This window comes from Ornithorhynchus anatinus, chromosome 4 (genome assembly GCF_004115215.2).
Source record: "Ornithorhynchus anatinus isolate Pmale09 chromosome 4, mOrnAna1.pri.v4, whole genome shotgun sequence".
Lineage (NCBI taxonomy): Eukaryota > Metazoa > Chordata > Mammalia > Monotremata > Ornithorhynchidae > Ornithorhynchus > Ornithorhynchus anatinus.
In genome coordinates this window covers 95,163,325-95,190,724 of record NC_041731.1, presented here as the reverse complement: position 1 = coordinate 95,190,724, position 27,400 = coordinate 95,163,325, and the positions used below count along the sequence as shown (strand labels likewise).

The 27,400-nt window shown below is 45.3% G+C and overlaps 1 protein-coding gene and 1 non-coding gene across 5 annotated transcripts in view; both read left to right on the top strand.

Moving 5' to 3' along the window:
* CCDC18 (coiled-coil domain containing 18) overlaps positions 1-26,022 on the top strand; it is a 72,639-nt gene extending 46,617 nt beyond the window's left edge. For 2 of the 4 annotated variants that reach the window (XM_029063046.2, XM_029063049.1), the window contains 7 exons: positions 146-262; positions 605-748; positions 6,115-6,318; positions 10,549-10,686; positions 11,096-11,296; positions 17,034-17,516; positions 25,707-26,022. In XM_029063046.2, the coding sequence (XP_028918879.1) occupies positions 146-262; positions 605-748; positions 6,115-6,318; positions 10,549-10,686; positions 11,096-11,296; positions 17,034-17,516; positions 25,707-25,721 (1,302 nt within the window). In that variant the 3' untranslated portion in view covers positions 25,722-26,022. The remainder of the gene's footprint in view (positions 1-145; positions 263-604; positions 749-6,114; positions 6,319-10,548; positions 10,687-11,095; positions 11,297-17,033; positions 17,517-25,706) is intronic. The other 2 variants (XM_029063047.2, XM_029063048.2) reach the window with 2 other exon arrangements.
* Positions 9,245-9,362, top strand: MIR30F (microRNA mir-30f). The gene has a single exon (NR_034767.1). It is a non-coding gene; the product is annotated as a microRNA mir-30f (primary transcript).
* Positions 26,023-27,400: the final 1,378 nt, after the last annotated feature.

Here is a 27,400-nt window from a genome sequence, read left to right as displayed (position 1 = left end):
TGGAATAGAACTGTAAGGTTAGAGTACTAAGTAAAACGGTTTTGATTTTATCAAGGCATAAAGTCATTTCTCAGAAAAGTTCAGTAGATTTTCAGACCACAAGAGACTCTTTCATAATTTGGATATCCCTCTTTCTTTCATCTAGATAACACAGCTGGACGTGGCTATTCGTGAACATAAGGGAGAAATGGAACAAAAAATCATTAGGTTAGAGGGCACTTTGGAGAAATCAGAGCTAGAAGTTAATGAATGCAACAAACAGGTAATCTGTTAAGGATCTGAAATCATCATAATTCAAGCACCTGTCCTGTAAAGAACTCTGGAAAAGTGCCTGATGTATAAAGACATATGACATCAGAAGAACGTTTCCTAATTCTCAAGACCGTCCTATCCAAACGACGTCCCAAAAACTTGTATTATAGGAGAACAGATTGTATTCATTTCCTTTAGTATTTGGGGCATCCTTAAAATGAGAAAAACCTCACATTTCTCTCTTAGTCGACCTGCTTTAATTTGTGATCTCGTCACTTTTAGATTAGCTCTGTCCTTATGCTGTCTCTAATGAAAATTAATCCAGAGCCTAATGCATTGTTTAAATATTCAGATAAGCAACTTGGATGAAAAATTACAAAGCACTAAAGAACAGCTTCATGAAAAAGAGTTTGACGTGCTCCAGAAAGATCAGGAAATAAATCAACTGAAGAAAGAAACCGAAAGAAAACAACACAGAATAGTAGAAATTGAAAGTGTAAGTGGCTTTCAATTACTAATTTTTTCCATGGAAATAGAATGATTTCTGTAATAATATTGTAATTATATTTATAATTATAATTGGTGTTTGTGTATGGCATATGTATATATCTGTATATATGAATATAGTTATAATTTATTTATATTAATGTCTGTCTTCTATTTATTTATATTAGTGTCTTTCTCCCCCTCTAGACTGCGAGCTCCTTGTGGGCAGGGAATGGGTCTAATATTATATTGTACACTCTTAAAGTACAGTGCTTTGCACACAATACGGGTGTTCAATAAATATGTGCCAGGCACTGTTCTAAGCGCTGGGGTAGATACAAGGTAATCAAGTTGGACAGAGTCCTTGTCCCACATAAGGCTCACACTCTTAATCCCCATTTTATAGATGAGGTAACTGAGGCATAGAGAAGTGAAGTGACTTGACCAAGGTCACTCAGCAGACAAGTGGCGGAGTCAGAATTAGAACCCTTGACCTTCTGACTCCTAGGCCTGTACTCTATCCACAAGGCCATGCTGCTTCCCATAATAATAATCCCATTATATTCTGCACTGAATATTATAGTCCGAATCCAGTCTAATGGAATATCTTATTTGTCGAGTGGTGACTAGACTTACAGATGCTGCTATTTTTGGAAACATAACTGCTTAATTTGTTATCTTCTGTTGTTTCCAAGTATCCTTTTTTATGTTGGAAGTGTTTTAGGTCTGATAGCTTAAGTATGAATAGAAGGAGCAAGAATAATTTGTGAGGCAAAATAGGCATACACTATATAGCTGTTAAACTGATATCCAGTTGAGCTTAGTGTCTTCCAGTTAACTCTACATTTACCTGCTGGATGAGGAATCCATTCATTTTTTGAAAATGGTATCTGTTAAGGGCTTACTATGTCCCAGGCACTGTGCTTTCATCTAGATAACACAGTTGAGTGCGGCTATTCGTGAACAAAAGGGAGAAGTGGAACAAAAAATCATTAGGTTAGAGAGCACTTTGGAGAAATCAGAACTAGAAATTAGTGAACGCAATAAACAAAGTAAATAAAGTAAAATGCAATAAATAAAATCTTGATTCTATTTATTGCTATTGTTTTAATGAGATGTTCATCCCCTTGATTCTATTTATTGCTATTGTTTTTGTCTGTCTCCCCCGATTAGACTGTAAACCCGTCAATGGGCAGGGACTGTCTCTATCTGTTGCCAATTTGTACATTCCAAGCGCTTAGTACAGTGCTCTGCCCATAGTAAGCGCTCAATAAATACTATTGAATGAAACAGGTCACCTGTTAATGATCTTAAATCATCAACAGAATTTGAGCATCTATGTGTGTAAAGAAGTGCCTGACGTATAAACACGTAGTTTGGACGCAGTCCCTGCCCCTCACAGTCTTAACCCCCCCAATTTACAGTTGAGGCAAGTGAGGCACAGACAAGTTAAGTGACCTACCCAAGGTCACGCAGCCGACAAGCGGCAGAGCCAGGATTAGAACCCGAGACCTTCTGACTCCCATGCCCTGGTGCTGTTTTCTCATTTACCCATTTGTCTCACCCCCTTCTCGAAGCGTTTGCTCAAAAATGGCTACTACTTTCATGCTTTCACCCCCCCAACACCGTCTTCCTGCCTCACCCATCCCCGGTCTTCAGCAGAGATGCAGTATCATGAGAAGCAGCGTGGTTCAGTGGAAAGAGCACGGGCTTTGGAGTCAGAGGTCACGGGTTCGAACCCCGGCTCGGCCACTTGTCAGCTGTGTGACTTTGGGCAAGTCGCTTAGCTTCTCGGTGCCTCAGTGACCTCATCTGTAAAATGAAGATGAAGACTGTGAGCCCCACGTGGGACAACTCAATTCCCCCGTGTCTACCCCAGCGCTTAGAACGGTGCTCGGCACATAGTGAGCGCTTAACAAATACCAACATTATTATTATTATCCGAGGTTTTAACAATCATTAGTTCGTTCAGTCATATTTATTGAGTGCTTACCGTGTGCGGAGCGCTTTACTAAGCGCTTGGGGGAGTACAGTTATGTTTAAATTCATTAGGTCCTTCATATATTTTTGCTAACTACTAATTTCTTTTCACCTTGCACTAAATGAGGCAGGACCAACTCAATGTGGGATAGTTTTGAGGATTTGGTGTTCACAGGTCTTGGACGAGCCACTCTGATCATGTCATTTATTCAATCGTATTGAGCACTTGCTGTGTGCAGAGCACTGCACTGAGTGCTTACTAAGTCACTGTACTAATTCCCCTTCCAACACAGCGTGGCTCAGTGGAAAGAGCCCGGGCTTGGGAGTCAGAGGTCATGGGTTTGAATCCCGACTCTGCCACTTGTCAGCTGTGTGACTGTGGGCAAGTCACTTCACTTCTCTGTGCCTCAGTTACCTCATCTGTAAAATGGGGATTAACTGTGAGCCTCATGTGGGACGATCTGATTACCCTTTATCTACCTCAGCGCTTAGAACAATGCTGTGCACATAGTAAGCGCTTAAGAAATACCAACATTATTACTGAACTGCAACAGTGACTGATTGGGTGTAAAGCTTCACTGCCTTCTTGGAGTTGCCCCACTGCCATCTTCCCTTTAAGGGCTTAGAACATCATTTCTTCCCAAGATAAACCTTGGTCATAGTCGTAATTTATATTAATATCGGTCTCCCCGTCTAGACTTTAAGCTCATTTTTTTGGTGTGTTTTTTTTGTGATTTTTTTTTAAATTAAGGGCTTACTATGTGCCAGGCACTGTACTAAGCACTGGGGTAGATGCAAATTTAATCAGGTTGGACACGGTCCCTGTCCCCCATGGGGCTCCAACTCTTAATCCCCATTTTCCAGATGAGGGAACTGAGGCTCAGAGAAGTGAAGTGATTTGCCCAAAGTCACACAGCAGACAAGTGGTGGAACCGGAATTAGAAACCAGGTCCTTCTGACTCCCAGACCAATGCTTTATTCACTGGTCACACTGCTTCTTATTGTGGGCAGGGAATATGTCTACCAACTCTGTCATTTTGTTATATGGTGCTCTCCCAAACGCTTAGTACAGTGCACTGCACACAGCACTCAATAAATACGTTTGATCGACTAAAGGAAGCAGCGTGGCACAGTGGATAGAGCACATGGACCTGGAAGTCAAAAGGTCATGGGCTCTAAGCCTGATTCTGCCCTGTGCCTGCTGTGTGACCTTGGGCAAGTCACTTAACTTCTCTGTGCCTCAGTTACCTCATCTGTAAAATGGGGATTGAGACTTTGAGGTCCACAGGATAGGGACTGTGTTCAACCCAGTTTGTATCCACCCCAGTGCTTAGTACAGTGTCTGGGACATAGTAAGAGCTTAACAAATATCAGAATTATTATTATTGTTATTATTAATAATAATAATAAAGGTCTTCCTTGGTCACCACCAAGCCCAGTAAATCTGTTCCAGTTGTAGATCTGCCATTTTTGCGCCTGTTGAATATACTAGCTATTTGCCCTCTCCCCATCTGCCTCGTCTGGACCATGACTTCCCACTCACGGCTTCCTTCCTGCTTCCACTGTCATATCTGTTGCCGAATTGTCCATTCCAAGCGCTTAGTACAGTGCTGTGCACATAGTAAGTGCTCAATAAATACTAACGAATGAATGAATGAATAATTCTGGCACCATGTCTTTATTGTTGATGACTTGTATCTATCCCAGTACTTAGAAAACTGCTTGGCACGTGGTAAGTGCTTAATAAGTACCATTATTATTATTAAGGGCTTACTATGTGTCAAGCACTGGTCAAAGCACTGAGGGAGAGCGCTTAGTACGGTGTCTGGCACATAGTAAACGCTTAATAAATACCGTTGTTATTATACAGGCTAATCAGATTGGACACAGTCTCTGTCCCACAGGGGACTCAGTCTTACTCCCCATTTTACAGGTGAGCTCTGAAGCCCAGAGGAAGTGAAATGACTTGCCCAAGGTCACACAGCAGATAAGTGGTGGAGCCAGGATTAGGACCCAGGTCCTTCTGACTCTCAGGCGCGTGCTGTCTCCACTAGGCCATGCTGCTCCTAATGACATTGTTGTCCCCAGCACTGGGTTCGAGAGGGGGCTTGTGCCAGGAGAAGCCCCATGAGGAGAAGGAGGATGAAATGGTAGGGGTAAAAGGAGGCCCGGTGGGAAAACAGCAGTGGCCTGAAGGGGCAGGCAGCCTGAGGGGCAAATTAGGTGGCCTAAACCCGAGTCCACCATCAGGGACATTTTTTAAAATGAGGCTGCATTAGTTGCTGCTTGGAGAAGCAGCATGGCGTAGCGGATAGAGCACGGGTCAGAAGGTCATGGGTTCTAATCCCAGCTCCGCCACATGTTTACCATGTGACCTTGGGCAAGTCACTTCACTTTCTCCGGGCTTCAGTTACCCCCTCTGTAAAATGGGGATGGAGACTGTGAGCCCCATGTGGGACAGGGACTTGTCCAATCCCATTTGCTCGTATCTACCCCGGCGCTTAGTACAGTGCTTGGCACATAGCACCGAGCAAATAACGCAATCATTATTAGTTCTTTATTTTTACTACCTCTTTAGTCTCGGTTATTAGGCGTGCGTTTCCTTGGTCAGCATTCATTGGCTAGTGTTGATTTTAGAATTTTGAAAGCAAAATGTAAGTGAATTCTTCTCATTTCCATTTTCTTCTGTTGTTTGTGCTTTAAATATAATTAAAGTCCCGTGACTTGGGATTGGAGTCCCATTTTTTAAATATGCAAATAGAAACTAAGAACTCTGCCCTTCTCTCTGTGGTCTGCCAATATTTCCGTGTTCCACCTCTTGTAGGGGGTAAGCATCCCTTTTGGTATTTTGTTGTGACCTACTGACCTAATCGCAAACTAACCTATCCCTAAATTGCCTGCTGTTCAATAGTCTCCCCATTTCCTTTCTTCCCTTCTTCCAGAATCTCCTGAAAAAATGTCCAGTACTTTTCACAAGGAGTACTATTTATAATTTATAACTTATAATTCATGCATTTCATTTTTTGGTGAGTGTTCTTCTCATTTTGGACTCCAGATTATGTGGATAAAAACTCTCGATTGTTTTCTTTCATAATACTTTATAAATATGCATTGCTATTAATTTAGGATTACATTCTTAACGAATCCAAACTACCAATTCAGAAATCCTCTGCCTAAAAACTATGCAGTTTATCTTTTCCTAGGAAGTCCATTCTGGGTTACTGTCCTTTTCCCAAAGGACTGGCAGTCCCTTGGAGAGTTCGGTAGATGAGGCTTTGCAATTAACTAAATCTTTCAAGAATAGTTGCGGAATTAGGGTCTCGTTCATTGGAAATAGGGTCACGATAAGAATCGGGTCACCTCTGTCATATCTGTGAATTCTTTCATTTTTTTCAGATTCTGAAAGAACAGGAGCAGAGCCTAGCAGACCATTATAAGGAAGCTCTAGAGTTAGGGCAGCAGGTGAGACTAGCTCGCGAACAGATGCAACGTGCTCACGTGGAGCTAATGGAGACCCGTCGGCAACAGATTCAAGCCCAGAGAGAAGCAGATAGGCTTGCAAACGAACTGGAAGAAGCTAGGCATCTTTCTCGAGAAAAAGTAAGTGTAATGTTTACTGTTCCAGAGTATTATTATTATTATTTAAAAAATAATAATGATAGCATTTATTAAGCACTTACTACCTGCCAAGCACTGTTCTAAGCACTGGGGTAGATACAAGGTCATCAGGTTGCCCCACATGGGGCTCACAGTCTTCATCCCCATTTTACAGATGAGGTAACTGAGGCACAGAGAAGTCAAGCGACTTGCCCAAAGTCACACAGCTGATCAATGGCGGAGCTGGGATTGGAACCCATGACTTCTGACTCCCAAGCCTGGGCTCTTTCCACTAAGCCACACTGCTTTTTATAGGGCAGGTATGAAGTTGCGGGATGCACTTTATCATCAGCAACACCACTTGCTGAGCAATATCTGTGAACAGAATTCCAACTTTTTGGCTCATTCATTCATTCATTCATTCAACCGTATTTATTGAACGCTTACTGTATGTACTAAGTGCTTGGAACGTACAATTTGGGAACAGATAGAGACAATCCCTACCCAACAACGGGCTCACAGACTAGAAGGGGCAGACAGACAACAAAACAAAACAAGTAGATAATAATAATAATAATAATGTTGGTATTTGTTAAGCGCTTACTATGTGCAGAGCACTGTTCTAAGCTCTGGGGTAGATACAGGGTAATCAGGTTGTCCCACGTGAGGCTCACAGTCTTCATCCCCATTTTACAGATGAGGTAACTGAGGCATAGAGAAGTTAAGTGACTTGCCCACAGTCACACAGCTGACAAGCGGCAGAGCAGGGATTCAAACCCATGACCTCTGACTCCCAAGCCCGCGCTCTTTCCACTGAGCTACGCTGCTTCTCAATAGCATCAAAATAGATAAACAGAATTATAGATGTATACACATCATTAATAAAATACATAGAATAATAAATACGTACAAATATACACCAGTGCTGTGGGGCAGGAAAGGGGGTAGAGCAGAGGGAGGGAGTCGGGGCAATGGGGAGGGGAGGAGGATAAGAGGAAAAGGGGGGGCTCAGACTGGGAAGGCCTCCTGGAGAAGGTGAGCTCTCAGTAGGGCTCTGAAGAGGGGAAGAGAGTTAGTTTGGCGGAAGTGAGGAGGGAGAGCATTCCAGGACAGCGGGAGGACGTGGCCCAGGGGTCGACGGCGGGACAGGCGAGAATGAGGCACCGGGAGGAAGTGAGCGGCGGCAGAGGAGCGGAGCGTGCGGGCTGGGCTGGAGAAGGAGAGAAGGGAGCTGAGGTAGGAGGGGGGCAAGGGATGGACAGCTTTGCAGCTTTGAAGTTCAGAGAGTGTATGCTAGAATTAGGAAGCGTAGACCCTTATGCTTTCCCTGTTGGTGTCTCAAGGAATCGCAAAGTTCAAATGAGTTCCTGAGCAGGTGTTTGGTGAGAAAATGATTAGCTCACATAAAAGAGCAGGCTTTGGTGTACACAGGGCTGGGCCCAGGAGGCTGGGACTCTGTAATTCATTCCAATTATGCCTTCCCTTCCCAGGTATTCCCTTTAGATAATGACACCATAACTGTAGCATCAGGGCGAAGTGGATTTTTTTTATGGTGTTTATTAACCACTCATCATGTTCCAGGCACTGTACTAAGCGCTGGGAAAGATACACGTTCAGGTTGGACCCAGTCCCGGTCCCACATGAGGTTCACGGTCTTAATCCCCATTTTACAGATGAGATAGCTGAGACTCAGGGAAGTGAAGTGACTTGTAGACAAATGCAGAGTACTGGTGAGGACAGGATCTTTACACTACAGCTTGTCTTGGTGCTTTTATTTTTCCACGAGTACAATACAGCTTCTCTTTGCCCTTTTTTCCCCCCCGTGTCATTGCCCAAGAGGGAGAGTGCTGATAGGCAGCACTCCTTACCTCAGCGTCTAGGAGAGGGAGCCTCTTTTTGTGCCCCAATGGCATGCCAAAAACGGTTAGATTTTTAGCTTGAGCCTTGGGAAATGCGACTGTGGCTCGGGTGCCTGGTTTACAATTTCCCAGTACATCCAGATGGTCTTCGGGAGCTTTGCAAAATGGATTTCATTTCTGGGGATTAGGCTTCAGAGCCAGAATTAAAACTGTTAAAATCTTTAACATTTCAAAACTACAGTATTAGGCCAATACTGGAGTGTTGCGGTCTATAGTTACTAGTGAAGTTTTATTGGAACACAAGTACATAAGCGGTGCTCTTCTGGGTCAGAACCAAAGCTTCGTCCAGTTTTACATTCCACCTTTGACAGTGACAGTAAACGTTATTTGGCCAAACATCATCATCTACATTTATGGGGTGCTTACTATGAGCAGAGCACTGTACTAAGCATTTGGGAGTGCACAATACAACAGACAGTGTGATGGTTGTCTTCTTCTCCTGACTGTGGATGTACCATCTAACATCTTATATTTTATCATTAGCTCACAAAGTCCAAAGCAGATATGATTCCAGCAAACAGATTTTATTTGTTTGCTTTAGTTTGAAGTAGTAACACCTCTGAGTTTTTTTCAATATTAATACAACTCCAAATAGATTTATGATTATTCAACTTGAGTTATTAAGGTTGGAGAGTGACTTGGGTACTCATCCCAGCTTTGTGGCTTTGGGCAAATTACTTAAATTCTCTGTGCCTCAGTTCCCTCATCTGTAAAATGGAGATGAAGACTGAGAGTCCCATTTGAGGCATGGACTGTGTCCAACCTGATGAACTTGTATCTACCCCAGCGCTTAGTACAATGCATGGCACAAAGTAAGCGCCTAACAAATACCATTTAAAAAAAACCCCTGAATTGAGATGGGTTGGATGGACTTGCGACTGCAGGAAAGCTTCTCGGGCTTGAAAATGCTGGTCAACCCAAGTCATGTTGTTCTAATCTTCTTTTCTCAACCCTGGTTGTCCGTTGCAAAGGGGGCTAGATTTAGGTTCCTGCTCTGAAGGCTTGAAATAGACTAAGCGTAAAGACCTCTTGAACTGACTGTAAACATCCTCCCCTCCGCTGAAGTTCAGAGAGGGATCAAAGCGGGAAATGTTGTAGTTGAGTATAGTGTTTTTATAGGTTTCAGTTAACCACAAGCGATGATCATATCTGCCTTCTCACCTCTATGCTGCTCATGTTAGAATTTTACTCTTGTCAAAAGAAACTAGGAACCACCAACCTATTTACCCTACCTTGATCCCAGTTGCTTTCTCAGCGGTCAAGCCCTGGTGTATAACCCGTCTGCTGTGTGACCATGGGCCAGTCACTTAACTTCTCTGTCTCAGTTACCTTATCTGTAAAATGGGGATTAAGACTGTGAGCCCTATGTGGGACAACCTGATTACCTTGTATCTACCCCAGTGCTTAGAACAGTGCTTGGCACATAGTAAATGCTTAACAAATACCATGATGATGATGATTATTACCCTTCCTCTTGCCTGACATTCCATCCCCTTCTGAGAGAGCGTCACTCTCCCCATCTTCAAAACCCTGCTAAAGTCATTTCTCCTCCAAGAAGACTTCTCTCACTTCACCTCCCTTCTTTGTCACCTTTGTACTTAATAATTATGGTACTTGTTAGACATTTACTATGTGCCAAGCACTGTTCTATGCACTAGAGTAGATAGAAGTTCATCAGCTTGGACATCACGGTCCCTGTCCCACATGGGGCTCACACTTAACCCCCATTTTACAGACGAGGTCACCGAGGCCCAGAGAAGTGAAGTGACTTGCCCAAGATCACACAGCAGACGTGTGGCAGAGCCGGGATTAGAACCCAGGCCCCTCCGTCTCCCAGGCCCGTGCTCTGTCCACTAAGCCAGGCTGCCTCAGTCTTCTATTTGGGTCAGTATGGCTGAAGCACTTTGAAACGCAGCCCACCCGAATCCCACAACACTTTAGGTTCACAGTCTTAAACTCTGCGGCTCCCCCGGTCTATAATTTATTTTAATGTCTTTCTCCCGCACTGGTTCGACAGCTCCTTGAGGGCAGAGACTGTGCATACCAACTCTCTTGCATTGAACTCTCCCAAGCGCTTAGTCCAATGCTCTGCACACAGTAAGGGCCCATTAAATACCACTGATTGAGGTTACAAGATGTTAACATAAATGCCTATAAGGTGAATTATGCATTTTCTTCCTCTGGCTTGAAATACCTGAGGTTTTCAATCACAGTACAGTATTCTATCTTCTTTACCACAAACTACTGCCCTGCACCGTAGTGGATTCACTGTAATGACCGAATGCTACGGCCTCTTAATTATGCCATTTTCCAGGAAGCTCAGGCAAACCATTTGGCTGAAGAACTGGGGGGTGCTCAAGCCCATGGAGCTCAACTGGAAGCCAAAATGCAAACAGAAATGAAGAGACTGTTAGCAGACATGGAGTCACTAAAAGAAGCAAGTCAGCTGGAGGTAGGACAAAATCGAATTGATCCCAGCGGTGCTGCTTTATTACGTTGTGTCTGTCCATTTTTTGTTATCGTCTTCCCTCCTTTGCTGGTTAGTTAAACATTCGTTTACAATAAATAGGAGCGTAATCCCGTTCAGAGGTAAGAATGCATAGGACGCTGGTCAAAAGAATAAAAGGAAAGGGAATTGTCATCTCACGATGGTGGGTCTGGATAAATGCAAAGACTTCCAGCCAACTGGCTGGCAGAAATGACTTAATACTAAAATACGAGGCAGTGAAGAAAATTTATCTTATCGAAAGAGCTGCTCGCAACCTTTGAAAAGAAACCGTAAGTGAAAATAGGAAGTGAAAATGTGAAGGAGACTCAGCTGTAAAGTTTGTTTCATTTCCTGATTATCTTCATGTATTCAGATGCTTACACATCAGGCTAATCATGCAAAGTGGAAAATGTCTGTGGAGAGCCAGAAGTCTAGCATTCAGGAACTCAGTGAACAGTTAGAGATGGTGAAAAGGGAGCTGGAAGAGGCCCAAGGTACTGTGAGCAATCTACAGAAACAACTCCAAGAAAGAAACGATTTGGTTCAAGCTGCCAATGAAGCGTTACTTGTAAAAGTGAGTAGGAAGCATTCCAAAGGTGTACAATCTAAAGCTCTCCAGCCTTTTGAAAATATGCTCCCTGTCTAGAAGAATTGCCCTCTTTGGTACAAAAACAATGTAATTAATTGTGTCATTGAATTATTTCCACGTTTATTTGTACGAGAATTGGGAGGAGACAGCAGTAGTCTGTGGGGAGGTGTGACTTTCAACTGCCACATCTAGCAAATGGCTCCCAAGTCTCTATTCTCTTCATCCAACTACTCACCTTCTGCAGTCTCACACTCTTCTCCTTCCAAGACAACTCCACATGAAAGGCCCACCGGCACCTTAAGCTCAACATTTCTAAAAGCGAACCCATCTTCTCTTCCACATCACCTTCCTGGCCTAAATTTCCCATCACAGCCCACCCTTCCTGTCCACAACTTTGGTATGTATTTGACTCCACCTCCTTTCTCAGCTCTCAAATTCAGTCTCTCTAAATCGTGCCAGTTTTTCGTTCACACGCATTTCCTGGTTCCGTGCCTTCCTCTTCAGACCCTGCGCTGGCCCAGACTTTCATCATATCCCACCTAGATCATTCTAGCCTCCTCCTCCTCACAGATTTCCCTGTCTCCAGACCCTCTGCTCTCCCTTCTCCCCTCTCTCCTTTTCCCTCTGATGCCCACATCAAAAATCATTCTGTAAACACCTCTTAACTTCTCAAAAACTTTTAAGGCTTATCCATGCCTCTCTGCATCAAGTAGAAATTCCTAACCAGTGGCTTTAAGACACTCAGTCAGCTCTCTCCTTCCTCTTATCCACTCTCTTCCCCTATAAATCAGTCAATCAGTGATACTTATTGAGCACCCAAGGTGTGCAGAGCATTAATGGGCTCACAATCTAGAAGAAGTGTGACTTAGTGGCAAGAACTCGGGCTTGGGAGTCAGAGGTCATGGGTTTGAATCCCGGCTCTGCCACCTGTCAGCTGTGTGACTTTGGGCAAGTCACTTATCTTCTCTGTGTCTCAGTTACCTCATCTGTAAAATGGGGATGAAGACTGTGAGCCCTACGTGGGACAACCTGATTACCTTGTATCTACCCCAGCACTTAAAACAGTGCCGGGCACATAGTAAGTGCTTAAGAAATACCAACATTATTATTATTATTATCAATAATGATATTTAAACACTTACTATGTGTCAGTCACATTGTACTGAGTGCTGGGGTGGATACAAGAAAATCAGATTTTACATAGTCCCTGTCCCATGTGGGGCACTCAGTCTCAATCCCCATTTTACAGATGAGGTACCTGAGGCACAGAGAAGTGAAGTGACTTGCCTGGGGTCACACAGCAGACAAGTGGCTGAGGCAGGATTAGAACCCAAGACCTTCTGACTCCGAGGCCCGGGCTTTATCCACTGTGCCAGGCTGCTTCTACCAAGCACTGTGCTAAGCACTTGGGAGAGCATAATGCAGTAGAGTTGGTAGACATGTTCCCTGCCTACTAGGAGCTCACAGTCTAGAGCTCACAGGCCCCCCACTCCTGTGATACAAATGTGTATTTGTACATATTTATTACTCTATTTTATTAATGATGTGTTTATATCTTTAATTCTATTTATTTTGATGGTATTGTTGCCTGTCTAGTTGTTTTGTTTCGTTGTCTGTCTCCCTCTTCTAATAATAATAATAATGTTGATATTTGTTAAGCGCTTACTATGTGCACAGCACTGTTCTACGCGTTGGGGTAGATACAGGGTAATCAGGTTGTCCCATGTGAGGCTCACAGTCTTCATCCCCATTTTACAGATGAGGTAACTAGACTGTGAGTCCATTGTTGGGTAGGGATTATCTCTATCTGTTGCCAAATTGTACTTTCCAAGCGCCTGGTACAGTGCTCTGCACACAGTAAGCGCTCAATAAATATGACTGAATGAATGGAACAGGTGTGAAAAGTAATTATGAATATGTACATAGTGCTGGGAAGCTGAAGGTGAGATGAATACCAAGTCCTTAAAGGGTAAAGATCTAAGGTAATACAGAAGGGAGAAGGAGTAGGAGGAAAGATAGCTAATAGGGGAAGGCCTCGTGGAGGAGATGTGATTTTTAATAAGACAGTAAGCTCGTTATGGGCAGGCAATGTGTTTGCTAATTCTGTGTTATTGTACTCTCCCAAGCCTTAGTACAGTGCTCTGCCCCTAAAAAAATACTCCTGAATGATTAATAAGGCTTTAAAGGTGGGGAGAGTGGTGGTCTGTTGGATATGAAGGGGGAGGGACTTTTTGACCAGAGGAAGGACTTGGTTGTTTTCACGGCTCCTGCTGCTAACCTCTTGCTCGCACCCTCCCCACTGCCAGGAACTCCTCCCCTAAATCAGTCAGTGGTATGGATCGTCAGCTCACTGGGTGCAGAGCACCGTGTGAAGAGCCTGGAAGCCTGCAGTGGGAATTAGTACATGTGCGCCCTGCCCTCGAGGAATTTATAACTTAGCAGGGAGAAAGACCCAAAAATAAAATCAGGTAGGAGGAAGCAATAGCATATAATGCTAGGTATATAAGTGCTACTGTTGGAGGTGTGCTTAGGTGACATAGAGGGGCTGGAGTGACAGTTGAGGGGCAGTGTAGGAAGAAGAGATGAGAGAGTAATCGGGGAAGGCTTCCTAGAGGAAGTGCGATTTCAGGAGGGCTTTCAAGCAATCAGTCAGTCAATCAGTTAGTCAAATTTCTACCAGGTTGCGACCTCGGTGGAGATAAAGGGGCCGATCCCAGAACTGTCCTGTAGGAAGTACGGACAGGATTCGGCAGGAAGTTGAAATGAGAGAGTTGAAAGAGGAGTCCAGATTTGCATGGAGGCTGCAGGCTTCTAGGACACAGAGGGTGGCGGGGTTATCTATTGAGATGGGAAGTCAGATGAAGGAGTGGGTTTAGAGGGAAAGATAAGTCGGGGGGGGTTTTTCCAACTCAACACAACATCACTAACGTCACAGCGTCACTAAAATCTGCCCTTTCCTCTCCATCCAAACTGCTACTGCATCTGTTTCTTCGCTGCCCTCCCTGCTTCTTGTGTCTCCCCTCTCCAGTTCTTATTTCACTCTGCTGCCTGGATCATTTTTTTAAAAAAATTCAGTCCACATCTCTTCACACCTCAGGAACCTCCAGTGGTTGTCCAGCCAGCTCCAAATCAAACAGAAATTCTTTACCATTGGCTTTAAAGCACTCAGTCAGCTTCCCCCTCCTACCTTACTGCCCCTATTTCCTACTACAGCCCAGCTCTTACACTCTGCTCCTCTAGCACGAGCTTATTCACTGTGACCAGATCTCATCTATCCCGCCACCAACCCCTTTCGTACATCCTGTGTCTGGCCTGGTACTCCTTCACTTTTCACTCCATATATGTCAGGCCACCATGCTCCCCACCTTCAAAGCCTTATTATGGTCACATCTCTTCCAAGAGGCCTTCCCCGATTAAGCCTCTTTTCCCCAGCTTCCTCTCCCTTCTGCATTCATTCAGTTATATTTATCGAGTGCTTACTGTGAGCAGAGCACTGTATCAAGCGCTTGAATACAGTAATAAAGAGAGACAATCCCTGCCCACAACGAGCTCACAGTCTGGTGGGAGGGAGATAGACATCAATACAAGTAAACAGACATCAATATAAATAAAGTTACAGACATATACATAAGTGCTTTCAAATTCACACTATTTTATCGTCAGTGACATAAAAGGAATTGAAGCAGGTAAAAGAGTTTCTGTAGAGTCATAATCAATCAGTGGTTTTTATCCTTAGAAAAAATCCCTGACCCCATGACTCCCTCAAGTTATTGTCCCATCTCCCTTCTATCATTCCTCTCCAAACTCCTTGAGTGAGTTGTCTACACCCAGTGAGTTGTCTAAACCCTCTGCTTCCACTTCCTCCCCAATTCTCTCCTTGACCCCCTCCAATCTGGCCTCCACCCCCTTGGCTCCACCATATTTGCCCTCTCAGGGGTCACCAGTGTCCTCCTTCTTACCAGATCCAGTGACCTCTACTCATCCTAATCCTCCTTGACCTCTCAGCTGCCTTCAACACTGGACCGCCCCCTTTTCCTGGAAACATTATCCAACCCTGGCTTCACCGACGCTTTCCTCTCCTGGTTCTCCTCTCCTCTGCTCAATCTCTTTTTCAGGCTGCTTCTCTGCCTCCCACCCTGTAACTGTGGGAGTCCCTCATGGCTCAGTTCTGGGACCTCTTTTATTCTCCATCTACAGCCACAGCCTCGGAGAACTCAGTCGCTCTCGTGACTTCAACTGCCATCTCTCTGCTGACGATTCCCAAATCTACATTTCCAGCCCTGATCTCTCTCCTTCTCTCCGGTCTCGCTTTTCCTGCCTTCAGGACATCTATTCTTGGATGTCCCAATAATATCTCAAACTTAACCTGTCCAAAACGGAACTCCTCATCTTCCCACTCAAACTCTGCCCTCCCCGTGACTTTCCCATCACTTTAAACCGTACCACTATCCTCCCTGTCTTACTAGGGGTTATGTAACCTTGGCATGATCCTCGATTCATCTCCCTCATTCAACCCACAGTCTGTCACCAAATCCTGTCAGTTCAATCTTCACAACATCAGTAAAATGCATGTTTTCCCCTCAGTCCAATCTGCTATTACATTGATCCAAACACTTATCCTTATCCTGCCTTGGTTACTGCATCAGCTTCCTTGCTGATCTCCCCACCTTCTGTCTTTTCCCCACTTCAGTCCATACTTCACTGTGCTGCCCAGATCTTTATTCTACAGAACCGTCTAGTCCATGATTCCCCATCTACCTCCGCATCAAACAGAAATCCTTGCCATTAGCCTTAAAGCACTTAATCACTTTACCCCCTCCTGCCTTACCTCCTTGATTTCTTCCTGCAACCCAACCCACCCACTTCACTCCTCTAACGCCAACCTACTCACTGTACCTCTATCTCGTCTATCTTACCTCCGACCTCTTGCCCAAATCCTGCCTCTGGGCCTGGAACTCCCTCCCTCTTCGTATCCAACAGACGATCACTCTCCCCACCTTCTAAGCATATCTCCTCCAAGAGGCCTTCCCTGACTAAGCCCTCATTTCCCCTTCTCCCACTCCCTTCTGTCGCTCTTGCACTTGCATGTGCCAACTTTATTCACCCCACAGTAATAATGATAATAATAATGTTGATATTTGTTAAGCGCTTACTGTGTGGAGAGCACTGTTCGAAGCGCTGGGGGAGATACAGGGTCATCAGGTTGTCCCACATGAGGCTCACAGTCTTCATCCCCATTTTACAGATGAGGGAACTGAGGCTCAGAGAAGTGAAGTGACTTGCCCACAGTCGCACAGCTGACAAGTGGCAGAGCCGGGATTCGAACCCATGACCTCTGACTCCCAAGCCCGGGCTTTTTCCACTGAGCCACACCGCTTCCCTTACTCATGTCCAGTACTCATGTCCTTATCTGCAGTTCATTTATTTATATTACCGTCTGTCTCTTCCTCTAGACTGTGAGCTCACTGTGGAAAGGGAACATGTCTGCCAACTCTGTTATATTATACAGTTGGTCTGCCCATGGTCAGTGCTCAATAATTATGATCGATGGATTGATTTTGATTTATTAAAGTTTGAGTTAATTAATTCTCAATTCCAAATACAAGTGACCCCTGACATTTATTCTGAAAAATGTCCTAGGGAAATTTGGTGGCTGTAGACGCGATCTACGAAGGTAAAAAGCACTTGGAGTAAAGTGGTACTTGATGCTGTTTTTCTGTAGGAATCTGAAGTAACCAGATTGCAAGCCCAGATATCTGGTCGTGAAAGAGCAGGCGGCATTAAGCACTTTTCAGGCCCCGCTGTGTCTCCTCAGTTTCTCCAGGGAAATCAAGAAGCAAGCTTCTCCAACCCTTCTCAAGCACCTTTTGACAAATACCCGAAACTGCGCCGCTCCATCAGCGAGAGTGACCTTAGCCTTCAGACTGGTGATGACGACGAGCTTTCCGAAGAACTGCTTCGGGACTTAAAACAAGCGCTGAGGCACCAGCCTGCCACTCTAGAAGACGGTCAGAAGGAGACCGAGTACGCCCAGTCAGGCAGTTTGGATGAATCATCATTTGATCCACTGACATATGAAGTGGACGAAGATCGAGCTTCCGGAAGCAGTGACTTCAGTACCCTTAGCGGGATGCTAAAATACATAAACAAAGAAATGAGAATGGCTGAAAATTCTCTGGGGCAAACATCCTCTGCGGTAAGTCAGGTACGAATTTCATTTCGTAGGGGGTTATGTGCAGGTAGATCGATGAATAATATACATTCGTCGCTAGAGAGTATAGTGTTTAGTTTGTGGAAAAATTCACAAATGACATTTTTTGAGAAAGTCTGTGTGTTTGAATACAACTTTTCTTTTTATCGTTAGTTTTCCTAAATGTAGAAAATTAAAAATGGCTCGATTTGATTGACACCCTTCAGTCTTCGAAGGAAAAAATTGTTTCTTTTTGAAAGATCAAATGGTTAGCAAGATTTTTCCCATGCCCCATAAATATTTGTTTGGCTTTAGCATAGGGTCTTATTTGTACTGCACTGCAAAAATACTACAGCTGCAATCAGACCTTTTCTTCAGAGAAGAAAGTAGAGGCCAAATGTAAAGTGCTTGTTAAAAGCCTAATCAAACATTTTTATTATTTGCCAACGCCAGTCCTCTCGAAACCGCTCTGCCTTTGTGAAGTGGGGGGCAGGAACACGACGTGATGGGCTAAGTCACGGTTAGAGAGAGCGAGGTGAAGGAAACAGAAAGAGAGGAACAAGAAGGAGGTGACAGCAGCAGAAGAAAGGGGAGAAAAAAGTAGTTAGAATTGCCCTTCTCTTCTCCCTTCCCCTTCTCCCTTGGATTTCTGGCTATTGTGTGGGAAAATAGGATTTATTAACCTCCCACTGGGTGCAATACACTGTATTAAGCGCTTGGGATGCATTCCCTGCCCATAAGGAACCTACACTCTAACATGAGGTGTGGGGGAAAGAGAGACGTGAAAATATTTACAAATAGAGTAGTCAAAGAAACTAATCGAATCTACAGTTGAATAGCAGATGTTCAGAAGTGCCCAGGATGGAAATAAAGAGAAGTGCCGAATTGCTAGAAACTGCTAGTAGATGTGTACAACTTGGGAGGCTGAGAAGTTACTGAGGAAGGCTTGTTGGAGGAGAATTTAGGAATTTTAGGATTTTAGTAGTGAACTAGCTTCCTGTCCTTTGTTTTCCCTCTTCCCAGTCATCTGCCACTTTCTCTTCCACAACTTCCTTTCCCCTCCAAGAAGGACCTGGGTTTTAGTCCTGGCTTCACCATTTGTCTGCTGTGTGACCTTGGGCAAGCGTGGTTTAGTGGAAAGAGGCTGGGTTTGGGAGTCAGAGGTCGTGGGTTCTAATTCTGACTCCGCCACTTGTCAGCTGTGTGACCTTGGGCAAGTCACTTCACTTCTCTGGGCCTCAGTTACCTCATCTGTAAAATGGAGATCAAGACTGTGAGCCCCAAGTGGGACAACTTGATAACCTTGTATCTGCCTCAGTGCTTAGAACATAGTAATAATAATGTTGGCATTTGTTAAGCGCTTACTATATGCAGACCACTGTTTTAAGCGCTGGGGTAGATACAGGGTAATCAGGTTGTCCCACGTGAGGCTCACAGTCTTAATCCCCATTTTAATAATAATAATAATAATGTTGGTATTTGTTAAGCACTTACTATGTGCAGAGCACTGTTCTAAGCGCTGGGGGAGACACAGGGGAATCAGGTTGTCCCACATGGGGCTCACAGTCTTAATCCCCATTTTCCAGATGAGGGAACTGAGGCACAGAGAAGTGAAGTGACTTGCCCACAGTCACACAGCTGACAAGTGGCAAAGCTGGGATTCGAACTCATGACCTCTGACTCCAAAGCCCGTGCTCTTTCCACTGAGCCACGCTGCTTCTCATTTTACAGATGAGGGAACTGAGGCACAGAGAAGTGAAGTGACTTGCCCACAGTCACACAGCTGACAAGTGGCGGAGCCGGGATTCAAACCCATGACCTCTGACTCCCAAGCCCGTGCTCTTTCCACTGAGCCACGCAAGCGCTTAACAAATGCCATCGTTATTATTATTATCATTATTATTATTATTCACTTCTATGTTTCAGTTTCCTCTTCTGTAAAATGGAGATTAAGACACTGGGAGCCTTATGTGGGACAGGGGCTGTGTCTAACCAGATTAGCTTCTATACCCAACTGCTTAGTGCAGTGCCTGGCACATAGTAAGGGCTGAACAAATAGAGAAGCAGCATGGCTCAGTGGGAAGAGCCGGGCTTGGGGGTCAGAGGACATAGGTTCTAATCCTGGCTCCACCACTTGTCTGCTGTGTGATCTTGGGCAAGCCAGTTCACTTCTCTGTGCCTCATTTATCTCATCTGTAAAATGGGGGTGAATAATAGTAATAATAATGTTGGTATTTGTTAAGCGCTTACTACGTGCAGAGCACTGTTCTAAGCGCTGGGGTAGATACAGGGGAATGAGGTTGTCCCACGTGAGGCTCACAGACTTCATCCCCATTTTACAGATGAGGGAACTGAGGCACAGAGAAGTGAAGTGACTTGCCCACAGTCACACAGCTGAAGACTGTGAACCCCACGTGGGACAACCTGATTACCTTCTATCTACCCCAGCGCTTCGAACAGTGCTCGGCACATAGTAAGCGCTTAATACCATAATTAAATAGCATAAACAAGTGGAGAGTAATGGGAGGAAGACGAGGTGTCTATCCCACACCTCCAAATTCCCCCTCAGAACCCAGAATTCCTCCCCCGGGGCAGCCCCTACCCCTCTTCGGCTAAACAGAACTTCTGTTACAGCAAGACTGAAGATGGGAAGATATGTTTTAAAGAGTGTTTTTATGTGGGTGGATGCTGATTTATTCGTTTGAGAGATTCTGACAAGGTGAGATTAACATTTAGACTAACCCCGTGTGAGCTAGGAGAATCCAGATAGCATAAACTGTTCCGGAATGGTCAGCACACGTGGGTGTCGGGAAGAACATCTCCTCCCAGAAGCATGGCATGGACACAGAATCTACTAAGAAGCAGTGTGGCTTAGCGGAAAGAGCACAGAACTGCGAATTGGAGGACCTGGGTTTTAATCCCAGCTCTGCCACTGGTCTGCTGTGTGACCCTGGGCAAGTCGTGTCACTTCTCTGGGCCTCAGTTCCCCCATCTGCAGAATTGGGGATTCAATATCTTCCTCTTATTTAGACGGTGAACTCCATGTGGGACCTGATTATCTTGAATCTACCCCAACGCATAGTACAGTGCTTGGCACATAGTAAGCGCTTAACAATACTATTAATCATTATTATTATCATCATCATTATCATTTTTATCACTAAGCAGCATGGCATAGTGGATGGAGCCCAGACCTGAGAGTCAGAAGGTCATGGGTTTTAATCCCACTCTGCCACTTGTCTGCTGTGTGACCTTGAACAAGTCACTTCACTTCTCTGTGCCTCCGTTACCTCATCTGTAAAATGGGGATTGAGACTGGAAGCCCCACGTGGGACAGGGACTGGGTCCAACCTGACTTGTTTATTTCCACCCCAGTGGTTAGCACGGTGCCTGGCACACAGTAAACGCTTAACAAATACCACAGCTATTATTATCATTATTACTGCCACAGCCTCCTCAGTGATCTCCCTGCTTCCAGTCATGTCCCTCTCCAGTCCATACTTCACTCTGATGCCCAGATCAGTTTTCTAAAATGTTCCTCTGCACACATCTCCCCAGTCCTCAAAACCCTCCGGTGGTTATCCATTCTTCTCTGCCTCAAGCAGAAACTAAGCAGCACGGCAAAGTGGATAGAGCACAGGTCTGGGAGTCAGAAGGTCGAAGGTTCTAAACCCAGCTCTGCTTCTTATCTGCTGGGTGACCCTGGGCAAGTCACTTTACTTCTCTCAGCCTTGGTTACCTCATCTGTAAAATGGGGATTGAGACTGTGAGCCCCATGTGGGACAGGGACTGGGTCCAACCCGATTTGCTTGTATCCACCCCAGCGCTTAGTACAGTGCTTGGCCTATAATAAGCATTTAACAAATAGCATAATTATTGTTATTATTATCTTTAAGGCAGTCAGTCACTTCCCTCCTTCCTACTTATCTACTCATTTCTCCCACTGCTCCCTGGCCCATATCCTCTGCTCCCCCCAAACTAATCCACTCCTAAAAATTGTTTTTAAGGCACTCAATCAGCTCCCTCTCCGGATGTGCTCTCTCCCCCCACATTACCCCAGCTTGCATTCTTGGCTCCTTCCTAGCTAACCTGGTCGTGTTGCTTTATTCTCATCTCTCCCTCCGTCAGTGCCTTGGCCCACACTCTCCCTCCTTCCTGGAACTCCCTCCCCACTTCAAATCCAGAAGCAGAGTGATCTAGTGGAAAGAGCAGAGGAGCACAGGAGTTGGAGTGAGGGGACCTGGGTTCTAATCCAGACAGAGGAGGAGCCTGCAAAGAGACTGAGAAGGAGCAGTCAGAGTGTTGGGAGGAGAGCCAGCAGAGGATAATCAGAGAGGAAGCAGCGTGGCCTAGTGGATAGAACATGGGAAGGACCTGGGTTCTAATTCCAGCTCCACCACTTGTCTGCTGTGTGACTTTTCTGTGCCTCAGTTGCCTCATCTGAAAATAGAGATTAAGACTGCGAATGCCATGTAAGACAAGGACTATGTCCAACCTGATTACCTTCTAACTACCCCAGCGCTTTGAACAGTGCCTGGCACATAGTAAGCCCTTAACAAATACCACAATTATAATTATAAATGCAGCAGACTGCAGATCTCTCCAACTTCAAAGCCCTCCTGAAATCATGGCTCAGTGCTGGATCCTCTTCTAGTTCCCATCTACACCCATTCGTTCCCATGGCTTCAACTGCCATCTCTACAAGGATAATAATAATGTTGGTATTTGTTAAGCGCTTACTATGTGCCGAGCACTGTTCTAAGCGCTGGGGTAGACTCAGGGGAATCAGGTTGTCCCACGTGGGACTCACAGTCTTCAGCCCCATTTTATAGATGAGGTAACTGAGGCACCGAGAAGTGAAGTGACTCGCCCACAGTCACACAGCTGTCAAGTGGCGGAGCTGGGATTCAAACTCATGACCCCTGACTCCAAAGCCCGGGCTCTTTCCACTGAGCCATGCTGCTTCTCTAAGGATGATTCCCAAAGCTGCCTCTGCAGCCCTGACCTCTTTCCTACTCCAGGGTTGCATTTCCTTTTGCATTGGCGACATCTCCCCTTGGATGGGCCGCCAACACCTCAGACTTAATAACATGCCTGCCCACCCAAACCGTGCCCTCCCCTTGGTTTTCCCATCACTGTAGACAGCACTACCATCCTCCCTGGCTCACAAGTCCATGGTCTTCACTCTACCCTACATTCATTTCTCTTATTCAACCCTCATATTCAGCCTGCTGTGAAATCCTGTCAATCCTGTCCTCACAACATCACTCGAATCTCCTCTTTCCTCTTCATCCAAACTACTCCCATGTTGATCCGAGCACTCATCATTTCTCAGCCTCCTCACTGAGCTCCCTGTGTCTTAACTCTCCCGTCTCTAGTTCATACTTCACTCTGCTGCCTGGTTGATTTTTCTGAAAAACTGTTCAATCAGTCATATTTACTGAGCACTCACTGGTTCAGAGCACTGCTACTAAATACTTGAGAGAGTACGGTACGGTATTGGTAGATAGATTCGCTGCCCACAATTAGTTTACAGTCTAGAGGGGGAGACCGACATTAATATAAGCAAATAATTTCTGGATATGCGCATAAGTGGCATGAGGCTGAGAGGGGGTGAATAAAAAGTGCAAATCCAAAGGCAAGGGAAATGTAGAAAGGAGTGGGAGAAGAGGAAATGAGGGCTTGGGCAGAAAAGGCCTTTTATCTCCTCACTCCTAAAGACCTCTAATGGTTGCCAAACTACCACGACATTAAACAGAAACTCCTCACCAATCACCTCTCTCCCTCCTACCTAATCTTGCTGATCTTCTATAACCCATCTGCAAACTCCCCTCCTCTAACACCTACCCTCTGTACCTACCCTTTGTACCTCGATCTCGTCTATCTTGCCACCGACCCCTTGCCCATATTCTCCCTCAGGCCTGGAATAATAATGATAATAATTATTATTATAGTTTTAATGGCGTTTGGTAGCACTTAATGCCAGACACTGTATTACGCGCCGGAGTGATACAAGCATATCGGGTAGGACACAGCGTTTGCCCGCATGGGGCTCATAGTCTCAGTCCTCATTTTGCAGATGAGGTAACTGAGGTCCAGAGAAGTGAAGTGAGTTGCCTCCGGTCACACAGCAGACAGGGGGCGGAGCTGGGATTAGAACCCAGATCTTTCTGACTCCCGGGCCTGCTCCCGGGAAGTAGCATGGCTCAGGGAAGCAGCGTGGCTCAGTGGAAAGAGTGCGGGCTTGGGAGTCAGAGGTCATGAGTTCAAATCCCGCTCTGCCACTTGTCATCTGTGTGACTGTGGGCAAGTCGCTTAATTTATCTGTGCCTCAGTGACCTCATCTGTAAAATGGGGATTAACTATGAGCCTCATGTGGGACAACCTGATTACCCTGTATCTATCCCAGCGCTTAAAACAGTGTTCTGCACATAGTAAGTGCTTAACAAGCACCAACATTATTATTATTAATTGGCCACATTGCTTCACTGAGCTCCCTCCCCATTCATTTCTGACAGTCCACCGCTCTTCCCATCTTCAGAACCCTTCTAAAAATTACAAATCCCACAAGAGGTCTTTCCAGACTAAACCCTTTATTTGCCCATCCGCCGTCCCCTCTACGTCAACTATGAACTTGTCTGTGTTCTCCTTCATCACTTTGAAAGCCTTTCCTCTACCCCAGCACTTCTGTAAATGTCCTTATACTCACAATATATGTCTATCTGCATCTGCCATTGATTTTAATTTCCCATAGACTGTAGACTTTAAGCTCCCTGTGGGCAGGGAATATGCCTACCAACTTTGTGGTGGTGTTCTTTCCCAAGCGCTTAGTACAGTGCTCTGACCATAGGAAGCACTCAAATATCATTGATGATGATGATGATGATGGTCTCTGTGACGTTCTGATCGTAAGCTGGGTAGGAGAGATGGAAAATTGCCTCAGAGTATTATTCCCCGGGGCCTTGTCTCTGGCCTTCACAGGCCGCCAGGGACTAGGAGGAATATCTTGTCTGATGCCGTCGAGTCGTTTCCGACCCATCGCGACTCCACGGACACATCTCTCCCAAAACGCCCCACCACCGTCTCCAGTCGTCCTGGTAGTGGATCCAGAGAGTTTCCTTGGTCCAAGTCCAGAGGTGGTTTACCGTTGCCTTCTTCCATGCGGTAAACTTGAGTCTCCGCCCTCGACTCTCTCCCGTGCCGCGGCTGCCCGGCACGGGTGGGTTTTGACTTGTAGCCGATGGCCTGCCACTCGCTAGCCGCTGGCCGAGCTAGGAATGGAATGGACAGGCCTCTGCTTGACTCTCCCTCCCGTAGCCGAGACTGGTAGAGGACTGGAAACTCTCCGGGTGCCATCCTGAGGGGAAGAGGAATGTTGCTCCATATTATGTGTAGACCCTACTGCCAGGCAAAGGCCTCCTGAAAGCTTTGATTGGCTTTCGTAGTGCTACCTTGGAGAGTCTTGAGTGGGGAGTGATGGAGAGAAGCAGCATGGCTCAGTGGAAAGAGCCCGGGCCTGGGAGTCAGAGGTCATGAGTTCGAATCCCGACTCTGCCACCTGTCAGCTGTGTGACTGTGGGCAAGTCACTTAATTTCTCTGTGCCTCAGTTACCTCATCTGTAAAATGGGGATTAAGACTGTGAGCCTCACGTGGGAGAAGCAGCGTGGCTCAGTGGAAAGAGCACGGGCTTTGGAGTCAGAGGTCATGAGTTTGAATCCCAGCTCTGCCACTTAGCTGTGTGACCGTGGGCGAGTCACTTAACTTCTCTATGCCTCAGTTACCTCATCTGTAAAATGGGGATGAAGACTGTGAGCCCCACGTGGGACATCCTGATTCCCCTGTGTCTACCCCAGCGCTTAGAACAGTGCTCGGCACATAGTAAGAGTTTAACAAATACCAACATTATTATTATTATTATTAATTAAGTGAGGAAGGGAGGAAGGTAGACTGTAAAACTCCTGGTGGGCAGATACGAATCTGCCAACTCTGTTAAACTATACTCTCCCAAGCACTCAGTAAAGGATTCTGCACTCGGTAAGCACTCGATAAATATCACTAACTGATTGAAGATGACTGTGAAGATGGTGGTTGGATCATAGAAGCCTTTTTTGTCGGGCTCCTTAGCGAAATAAGTTGGTTGTTTGGTAAATCTAAAGAAAAATCTGATAAATCATCCATCTATTTTTTTTTTTATATTCATTCAGGGAGAAAATCTGTGACGAGAAGATACTGGTCTGACGAGCAAAAGGAATCGTTGGGACTAGTCGTTGGTTGAAATGCCGAATATTGTATATAGTTCTTGGTTCATATTGATTCGTTTTATTTTTATTAAAATCAATTTTGTAGAACTTTTTTTTATCTTTCGAAGGGTTTTTTTTTAACATTTAATTAAATTTCAGAGGAAAGTGATTTATTTGTATATATTAGTTCCCTGTAAGTTTGTCTTGGACCTTGTCTTTTACATAAATCTGTAATCGCTCTTTCAGGGTATTTTAATTAAAAGTATATGTTTTTCTAAACGTATGTGTACATGTATCCGTTCTGAAAGGGGAAAGCTAATGCTTGGCACGGGTCAGTATATTCCTGGGTCAAGCTTGGATTCCGTGGCGTGTATGTGTGTGGTATATAATAATATTGGTATTTGTTAAGCGCTTACTATGTGCACAGCATTGTTCTAAGCGCTGGGGTAGATACAGGGTAATCGGGCTGTCCCACGTGGGGCTCACAGTCAATCCCCATTTTACAGATGAGGTAACTGAGGCACAGAGAAGTTAAATGACTTGCCCACAGTTACACAGCTGACAAGTGAGAAGCAGCATGGCTCAGTGGAAAGAGCCTGGGCTCTGGAGTCAGAGCTCATGAGTTCGAATCCCAGCTCTGCCACCTGTCAGCTGTGTGACTGTGGGCAAGTCACTTAACTTTTCTGTGCCTCAGTTACCTCATCTGTAAAATGAGGATGAAGACTGTGAGCCCCACGTGGGACAACCTGATTCCCCTGTGTCTACCCCAGCGCTTAGAACAGTGCTCTGCACATAGTAAGCGCTTAACAAATACTAACATTATTATTATTATTATTAGAGTCGGGATTCAAACTCATGACCTCTGACTCCCAAGCCTGGGCTCGTTCCACTGAGCCGCGCTGCTTCTCTGATATATGTTGAGATCACCCTGCCACCAGGCCCTAAATATTCATTCAACCTGTGTGAAAGAAGGGAATAGACAGCTGCTTCAAGGGGAAGAGAGAGGTAATAATAATAATAATTGTGACATATGTTAAACACTTACTATATAATAATGTTGGTATTTGTTAAGCGCTTACTATGTGCAGAGCACTTTTCTAAGCCCTGGGGTAGATACAGGGTAATCAGGTTGTCCCACGTGAGGCTCACAGTTAATCCCCATTTTCCAGATGAGGTAACTGAGGTACAGAGAAGTGAAGTGACTTGCCCACAGTCACACAGCTGACAAGTGGCAGAGCCGGGAGTCGAACTCATGACCTCTGACTCCAAAGCCCAGGCTCTTTTCCTACCATATGCCAGCCACTGTTCTAAGCGCTGGGGTGGATACAAACAAATTGGGTTGGACACAGTCCCCGTCCCACATGGGGCTCACAGTCTCGATCCCCATTTTACAGATGAGGGAACTGAGGCACAGAGAAGTCAAGTGGCTTGCCCAAAGTCACACAGCAGACAAGTGGCGGAACCAGGATTAGAACCCATGAACGTCTGACTCCCACGTCTGTGCTCTCTCCACTACACCCTGAACAGATCCAGAGGAGGGAAAGAGATGGGCCAAGTTGGTTTTGTTTTATGATCTTGGTTAAGCGCTTACTATGTGTCAAGCGCTGTTCTATGCACTGGGGAAGGTTCAAGGTAATCAGGTCCGACACAGTCCCTGT